The 9019-nt window shown below is 41.5% G+C and overlaps 1 protein-coding gene across 1 annotated transcript; it reads left to right on the top strand.

Moving 5' to 3' along the window:
* Nucleotides 1-417: 417 nt before the first annotated feature.
* LOC131921944 (zinc finger protein 501-like) lies at nt 418-7942 on the top strand. The gene is made up of 4 exons (XM_059276697.1): nt 418-631; nt 3485-3611; nt 4276-4371; nt 6726-7942. The coding sequence occupies exons 1-4, from the start codon at nt 560-562 to the stop codon at nt 7940-7942; spliced, it is 1512 nt and encodes a 503-aa protein (XP_059132680.1). The 5' UTR covers nt 418-559.
* The last annotated feature ends 1077 nt before the right edge of the window (nt 7943-9019 follow it).

Here is a 9019-nt window from a genome sequence, read left to right as displayed (position 1 = left end):
AAATTATTTTAAAGTAAAATGGAGTTGATGTGAACTTTATACATGGATATAAGATTCCATAATAAGTTGACTTTAAGTTTTGAATCACAACTTATTGACCAGAAGTAACCAGCAAACTTAATAAACATTACTGTCAAAGGCTTGACTTCACATTCAAACATTTCCTGTAGTGAATTCAGTATTTTAAAAGCAGCTTGACTCCCTGTGTCCCCGGGCAGAAGCTGATTCTTTTCTCCCATCCTTATCTACACTAAGAAGGGCAGAAACCCAGGAACTGTACAATCACTCATTGTCTTTGGGATCCTGGCACTCCTTCGCACAGACTTGTGGGAAATGTAGTCTCGTCTACTATGATGTCACAAGGAGACACTCCGGAAACTGCGTTTCTGCATTCGGTCTGCACACGTGCGTCTTTCCCAAAGTTGGGCAAGAATCGGGTCCTGCTCAGTACTTGGTTTGCATCTCTGACATGGAGGTTGGTCCAGGGTGCAGCGCAATCCTGCAGGCTCTAGGGACCGAGCAGGGTGGAGGGTTCGGATCTGAGAGGGAGGGCTTGTGAATGGGAAGCCGGAAGAAGCTGACTTGGAGGTGCTGTGCTGACCTAGGCTGGGCCAAGCCCCCCAGGATGCAGGTCAGGGCTGCGGAGAGGGCAATGGGGTTGGTTCTGAGGGTGATGGCTTTGTTAGCACGAGGCTTCTGGCAGAGTCCACCCCGTGCTTCTGGGATAGGCGAGCTGGCTCAGGGCCCAGGAGGCATTTCCTCAGCTGAGGCTCTTTTCTCTGATGATTCTAACTTGTGTCAATTTGACACACAAAACATCCAGTATGGTGACAATGTTTTATACCTTTCCAGAGGAGTTTGTTTTGTAATCAGTTACCTCAGCAGCCCCTTGTTAATTCATCATCTACACCACCAAAGTCAGCATGCCCTAAAAAGGTCTAAAAGAAGGCACAAATACAAACATAAAAATATTAGATCAAGGTGTAGCCATTATGTTGATGCAATGAGCTACATTTTCTATGCAAGAGTGTATGTAGAGATTTATGAAATGTAAAATAAGATGATGATTTAATAGTAAATTATGAATATAGAATTGCTGGACATGGTAGCACATGTCTGTAATTCTAGCATGTAGGAGACAGAGGCACGTGATTTCAAGGCTCATATGGTCTATATAGTGATTTCAAGGCTAGCCAGAGCTACACATGGAAACCACCTTCACAAAGTAGAATATAGAATCTAATGAAATTGGGCAATGAAACATAGCTACTATGCTTCACTCTCCTCTAATATTCTGTGTAAGTTATGACCCATATTTTGATAACCATATTTGAGAAGAGATAACATGCTACAAAATAAGCATGGCAGAAACTATGCGTGAACTAATTGAAGCACCCAGTCTGCACCCTAAGTATTTCAAACTAATAACCAATTTGAACAAATGGCTAGCCCATCAACCTTCCATCAGTTCTTTTTTATATGAATCCAAACATCTATTTGCACTTTAAAGTATAGAATCTATAACCAGCTCTCATTATGCTATAGAAATATTACCACAAAATAATTATGAAAGACTTAATAATAATAAGGAGCAAAGGACAAGACTTTTATCTCTTGCACAATAAATGAATTAGATAAATTTAGTTAAAGTTAATTATATATTTAGCATAAAAGATTAAGCTAAATATCTGAAACTGGATGAACTTCTTCCAATTTTTAGAGTGAACTCATTTATGTAACATAATAGTGAGATATAGGTAGATGTCAGGCCTCATGAAGAATGCCTCTGCAGATCAGCCCTTTAGTTTAACTCTGCTTATCTACCAAACTCTACATATATCTATATGTATGTATGTATAAATATGTAGTTAAGTGCTAACTCCCAAAGAGACAATTCTTTGAAACAGGATACAGCCTTATATAGAGAGTAGACAAATATATCTAGTTAACCCCAAATTAACAATCAATAAAGAAAGCATCTGGGCTCAACAAATAAACTCATTTTAATTTCAATACTCAAGAAGCACCTAAGTAAAGCACCTGTTTTTTTTTTTTTGTTTTGTTTTGTTTTTTTTTTTTTCGAGACAGGGTTTCTCTGTGTAGCTTTGCACCTTTCCTGGAACTCACTTGGTAGCCCAGGCCGGCCTCGAACTCACAGAGATCCGCCTGGCTCTGCCTCCTGAGTGCTGGGATTAAAGGCGTGCGCTGCTGCCGCCGCCGCCGCCGCCGCCGCCGCCGCCGCCGCCGCCACCACCACCGCCCGGCACACCTAAGTATTTTAAACTATATTTTTATTATATTTATAGGTGATATACTGTTAATGAGTTAACAGCATGAATCAAATGCTCACTGATATTTAACAACTTTGTAGAATAAATGTATAATTTCATTTATACATTCAGAGTAATGCTAACTTCACATAGAAAATAAATTAGGTGAAGATTTTAAAAAGTAAACAGAACTTGACAAACAACAGCCTTGCCTGTTTACCACAAACAACATCTCTGTAATTATCAACATTCGAGGTGCCACCTACCAGGGGACATATATTAAGTGGCTTTGGAATCCTGACCAAGTTAAGAATGCATGGTCTTTAGTTCTGGAATTAACGACTGGTACACATGACGGGAGTTTATCTCTACAACAGTGGAATGACTTCCTCATGAAGAGACTAAGAGAAACTTTAAGACAGGAAGACCCTATGGAGTTTTAACATATTAATCCACCACGTCCCCACATTCCTAAAAGGACTGACAATCTTAGTTACCCTTCCTGTTATTAAGGTCCTGTGAGATCTGGACGTGACCCTGTGCCCAAACAGTAAGTAGTGCAAGATGTGTCGACTTTACAAATCAGATGCACAACTGGAAAACAGAGGGTAGACTCGCATAACCTTTGGCATCCTGAGGTTGCTAGGTGCTGATCTCTGTCTCCAGGTTCTCTGAAGGCCTGCTTGCCGTAGGACAAGTTCAGTTTGTGGGGAAATTGAAGAGAGAAGATAGTTAGGCAGAAGTTGAAATCGATGGTTTGCAGGATTGAGCATTAATGAAGTGGGGTGGTTGGAACTAAATAGCACTGTCTCTGCACCTGAGTCAGTGCTGGAGTGTATGGACCCACTCCGCTGCGGTTACAGCGCTCTACTGAGTGTACACACTCACCATGGCTTTCTCCTGTGAGGATGTATGTAATGTGTGGTGTCTAATACAAGCATACCACACTAAGTACATATTTTTGTGGACTACTACAGTTAACATTTTATTATAAAATTATATTCATGTAAGTTTTGAACCTTATATCTTTCTCTTTAAAGAGGATAAATTCATGAGATATCATTTCATTTAAAAGTATCTAATACTACACACCCATGTCAGAAAAATTTTTAGCTCTGATTTCATCTTTGGCAAAATTTAAAAATGTGATTCCAAGCATATTGACTTTCAGTGTTTATATTATTGATTGTGCTGTTGATTTCATTTAATTTCAGAAACTGCTCTCATTCGGAGATGTGGCCATTGATTTTTCTGCAGAGGAGTGTGAATACCTGGAGCCTGCTCAGTGGAATTTGTACAGGGATGTGATGTTGGAGAATTACAGCAACCTTGTGTTCCTGGGTGAGAATCACTTCCACTGTGAATTCTTGTTTTTTTTGTTTTGTTTTTTTCGAGACAGGGTTTCTCTGTGTAGCTTTGCGCCTCTCCTGGAACTCACTTGGTAGCCCAGGCTGGCCTTGAACTCACAGAGATCCGCCTGGCTCTGCCTCCTGAGTGCTGGGATTAAAGGCGTGCGCCACCACCGCCCGGCGTCACTGTGAATTCTTATTTCACTGTCAACATGTGACTGCCTCCATTTGTAGAATATCTCATGGGAGCTTGTGCTCTCCAACAGTGCAGTTCATGTGACTGCTTCTAAAGAAAAAATGGAATGTGATCGAACTGAGAAACATTTTATTTTATTTTTTTCCTGTGTTTTTAACTTGTTTTTGGAAGTATGTGTCCTTCACTGTAGTAGCAATGTTAGAAGCTCAGTGGCATGAGGCACATAGTCCATGTGTTAAAGAAAATGCCCCACCCTCCAGCCTTGATACTTTTCCTCGTAATGAAGGTCAGAATCTGCAGATGGTAAATTACTCCTTAGTGCCCTGTCTTTCAGGAAATGTTTAAAGATAGAATTTCGTGCAATCTTTTATCGTCTCTTTCTTTTGACGCATAATACTGGAGTTCAAATGTTAATTTCCAGGAGAAAATAGCCAAGCGTCTAATTCCCATTTTCAAACAGGTCTTGCTTTCTCTAAGCCGTACTTGGTCACATTTCTGGAACAAAGAAAAGAGCCATGGAGTGTGAAGAGACAAGCCAGAGCAGGTGCACACTCAGGTATGTAGGAATGAATGAATCAGTATGCACAAGTGAGTCATCCAAAAATATGAGAGAAAGCATGGCCTTCCAATGTGCATGGAGAAGTTATGTTTTAGTGGAGAATATTTTATAGTTATTACACTTACCATTAAAGGACATCTCCTGCCAGATGCTTATCATGCCCAGCCTCTCCCTACCACTTCATGCAGTACTGCATGGATTTATGATGATTGCTGAAGTTCTTTTATTTTAACTTTATGTCTGTGTGGTACTTGAAGTGTGTGTATGTTTGCATGTGTTCATATGTTCCTTAACAGTTCTTCTACCTTATTCCATGGTTGAATTTACAAGCTGGTGACCATGCTCACCTTGCATTTACAAAGGGATCCAAACACTAGTCTTCATGCTTGTGTGACAGGCATTTTTAATGCTGAGTCGTCTCCCCAGTCCTAAAGACCATTTTGCATGTTAAGGTCTAGATTATTACAGCTTTCTACAGCTCAGAAAACTCACACACATTGCTAAAATCTATGGGGAAAGCCTTTGTAACACAGTAACACCACAAATATGATTCGCAAATTTCATTTACAAACTCATTAGTCAAAATAGAGCTCTTTGTGAGTTCTTATAGTTATATATTTATATGTGAGCGATTATGGTTACATATTTATGCCAGTTTCTGTGCGTGAGCAGTATAATCAAAAAGAGGTCATCACTTTAAGACGGGGGGGGGGGGGGGGGGGGGGCCCGTGGGAGGAATTGTGGAAGGGGACATGACAAGGATTGGAGGGGGAAAAGGAAAGGGAGAAAGTAAAATTTTTAAAGATTTGAAGGGAGTTGATTTTCTCATGTAGGTTGCAGAATGGACCACGGGTGGCCAGGCTGACCTGTGGAGGCATTTTGCTGGTCCCATAATTTACTCTTGCAGTTTCGTTTTCTGCCGTGTAGTCAGTGTCAGTGATGTAAAGTGTGTGCCTTTTGTGGATATGTGGATATTTGAAAACTGCAAACCCCTAGAGTGGTCTTGTTGAGCACCTCTTCCACAGTCTTTCAGAATTTCATGAGCCCAAATTTTCCTTTTTCTTATTTTACAGTTTACAGTTCTATTTTCTGTGTTTTATTTTTTTTATTTAGATTGCTTCACATGTAATAATGTACTTAGATGTACCCTATATATTTTTGTAAAGAGCATTATTTGATATTCTTTTTTTTTTTTTTTTTTTTTTGGTTTTTCGAGACAGGATTTCTCTGTGTAGCTTTGTGCCTTTCCTGGAACTTACTCTGTAGACCAGGTTGGCCTCAAACTCACAGAGATCCCCCTGCCACTGCCTCCTGAGTGCTGGGATTAAAGGCATGCACCACCATCACCCGGCTTGATATTGTATTCTTTAATGCATTGTATAAAATTGAAAATATCTATAAACCATGTCTATTGAAAACAAAGTCATATGTTTTCACTTGCCAGTAAAAGTATTACTCTTGTTTTCATATCATGCTTATTTTCTCACCTCATTCTTCTGTGTGTGTGTGTGTGTGTGTGTGTGTGTGTGTGTGTGTGTGTGTGTGTGGCTTTTCAAGGCAGGGTTTCTCTGTGTTGCCCTGGCTGTCCTGGAATTCGCTCAGTGGACAAGGCTGGCCTCAAACTCAAAGATCTGTCTGCCTCCTGAGAACAAAGGCATGTGTCAACACACCCGACTCTCACTTCCTTGTTTATTTAATGGTTGTTGTATCCTGTTAAGTGAGTTTTTCTAGAAATTGTGTTTAAAACATAACATTGTCTGACATATTTCAAGTATGTTGTTTTGTAGTATTAAGGACATTCTATGTAGCATCTGTATACAGTTTTATAGCTTTGAGAGCTGACACCCTAGACACATAAGAAGTGTTGTATTTTTGCCAGGGTGTTCAACCACCCAGTGTGTTACAGTCACCACTTGATTGGGAGTCTCACAAGCTTTTCTACTTTGAGTTTCTATTTAAGACCAGTAGTACAGTCAGCTGACCTCATAGAATGGGTTTATTTCCTTTAGCAGAATGCCCTCATTACAGATGTCGTGTCAGGCTCAGCTGTTTAGGTGGAATAGTACTCCATTGTTTGTTTGTTCTTCACTGTCTTCGTGTCCACACTTCAGTGGTAGCTTAGGTGGTTTTCACTTACCACAGTTTTCAAATCGTGTTGAAAGATTATAGGTGTTTAAATGCCTATCGTTTCCCATTTGTGTGATTTGAATGATTACCACTCTTTTTTATGTGATTCTTAATTACATTTAAATATGTAACTATGAGTGAAAAGTATGCATATTAAAACTAAGGATTTTAAATTTGAAGTTTAGTGACATGCTTTTAGTGATACCTCAACCTTTACTCAACAGGATCAAAACCCTATACATGTAAAGAGTGTGGGAAGGCCTTTGATTGGAAATCGCTGCTTGTAAAACACCAGAGAATTCATACAAGAGAGAAACCCTACATATGTAAAGAATGTGGTAAATCTTTTAACTATTCTTCCAACCTTAAACAGCACCAAAGAATTCATACCGGAGAGAAACCCTACAAATGTGAAGAATGTGGCAAAGCGTTTAGCTGTTCTTCATATCTGGGTAAGCATCAAAGAATCCACACTGGAGAGAAACCCTACAAGTGTGAAGAGTGTGGCAAAGCTTTTACTAACTCTTATGGCCTTGTTGTTCACCGAAGAGTTCATACTGGAGAGAAACCCTACAAATGTGAAGAGTGTGGCAAGGCCTTTACTATTCGCATAGCACTCTCTAAACATCAAAGAATTCATACTGGAGAGAAACCATACAAATGTGAAGTATGTGGAAAGACTTTTAATGTTCACTCAACACTTTCTAAACACCAGAGAATTCATACTGGAGAGAAACCTTACAAATGTGAAGAATGCGGCATGGCCTTTAACGTTCGCTGCATTCTTTCTAAACACCAGAGGATCCATACTGGAGAGAAACCCTACAAATGTAAAGAGTGTGGCAAAGCCTTTAACTGTTCTTCCAGCCTTCACCAACACCAACGAATACATAGTGGAGAGAAACTCTACAAATGTGATGACTGTGGCCAGGCATTTAGCTGTTCTTCTTATCTGTATAAGCATCGGCGAATCCATAGTGGGATGAAACCCTACAAATGCAAGGAATGTAGCAAGGCATTTTACTGTTCATACAGTCTTATTTACCATCAGAGAGTTCATACTGGAGAGAAACCATATAAGTGTGATGAATGTGGAAAAGCCTTTAGCATTCATTCATCCTATATGAAGCACCAGCAAATTCATAGTGGAGAAAAACCCTATAAATGCAATGAATGTGAGAAAGCCTTTAATTACTGTCATAATCTAACTCGACACCAAAGAGTTCATGCTGGAGAGAAACCCTATAAATGCAAAGAATGTGGCAAAGCCTTCACTTGTACTACGGGCCTTACTCAACATGAGAGAATCCACACTGGGGAGAAACCCTTCACATGTGATGACTGTGGCAAGGCCTTTAACTCTTCTTCAAGCCTTAGACATCATTGCAGACTTCACAGGGGAGAGAAGCCCTGCAAAGAGAACAGCAAGCCCTGCGAATGAGAACAGCAAGCCCTGCGAATGAGAACAGCAAGCCCTGCGAGTGAGAACAGCAAGCCCTGCGAGTGAGAACAGCAAGCCCTGCGAGTGAGAACAGCAAGCCCTGCGAGTGAGAACAGCAAGCCCTGCGAGTGAGAACAGCAAGCCCTGCGAGTGAGAACAGCAAGCCCTGCGAGTGAGAACAGCAAGCCCTGCGAGTGAGAACAGCAAGCCCTGCGAGTGAGAACAGCAAGCCCTGCGAGTGAGAACAGCAAGCCCTGCGAATGAGAACAGCAAGCCCTGCGAAGGAGAACAGCAAGCCCTGCGAGTGAGAACAGCAAGCCCTGCGAAGGAGAACAGCAAGCCCTGCGAGTGAGAACAGCAAGCCCTGCGAATGAGAACAGCAAGCCCTGCGAGTGAGAACAGCAAGCCCTGCGAGTGAGAACAGCAAGCCCTGCGAGTGAGAACAGCAAGCCCTGCGAGTGAGAACAGCAAGCCCTGCGAGTGAGAACAGCAAGCCCTGCGAGTGAGAACAGCAAGCCCTGCGAGTGAGAACAGCAAGCCCTGCGAATGAGAACAGCAAGCCCTGCGAGTGAGAACAGCAAGCCCTGCGAGTGAGAACAGCAAGCCCTGCGAATGAGAACAGCAAGCCCTGCGAGTGAGAACAGCAAGCCCTGCGAGTGAGAACAGCAAGCCCTGCGAGTGAGAACAGCAAGCCCTGCGAGTGAGAACAGCAAGCCCTGCGAGTGAGAACAGCAAGCCCTGCGAATGAGAACAGCAAGCCCTGCGAATGAGAACAGCAAGCCCTGCGAATGAGAACAGCAAGCCCTGCGAATGAGAACAGCAAGCCCTGCGAGTGAGAACAGCAAGCCCTGCGAATGAGAACAGCACTTTTGAAAACTATTCAGGATTGACTAGACACACCAGACTTCACACTAGAAAAATCCAGATTAATGCAAGCACTGCTGCAAAGCCTGCAGTAATGTTCACCTGTAACTCAATACAATAAGAATAATTCAATACGATAGAATTGCAAGGAATTTACTAATAATTCAACTCTTCTTCAGCACCATCAATTTAGTACTGGAACGATCTTGTAAA

This window comes from Peromyscus eremicus, chromosome 11 (assembly GCF_949786415.1).
Source record: "Peromyscus eremicus chromosome 11, PerEre_H2_v1, whole genome shotgun sequence".
NCBI lineage: Eukaryota > Metazoa > Chordata > Mammalia > Rodentia > Cricetidae > Peromyscus > Peromyscus eremicus.
The sequence above is the reverse complement of the archived record's forward strand: the minus strand, read 5'-3'. Positions and strand labels throughout refer to the sequence as shown.

What these genes read in the sequence shown, in the direction of transcription:
- LOC131921944 (XM_059276697.1), top strand. Translation starts at nt 560, where the DNA reads ATGGGAAGCCGGAAGAAGCTGACTTGGAGGTGCTGTGCTGACCTAGGC. An exon ending in CCAAGCCCCCCAGGATGCAG is followed by an intron (nt 632 to 3,484) that starts GTCAGGGCTGCG and finishes ATTTAATTTCAG; the next exon opens with AAACTGCTCTCATTCGGAGA. An exon ending in CAGAGCAGGTGCACACTCAG is followed by an intron (nt 4,372 to 6,725) that starts GTATGTAGGAAT and finishes TTTACTCAACAG; the next exon opens with GATCAAAACCCTATACATGT.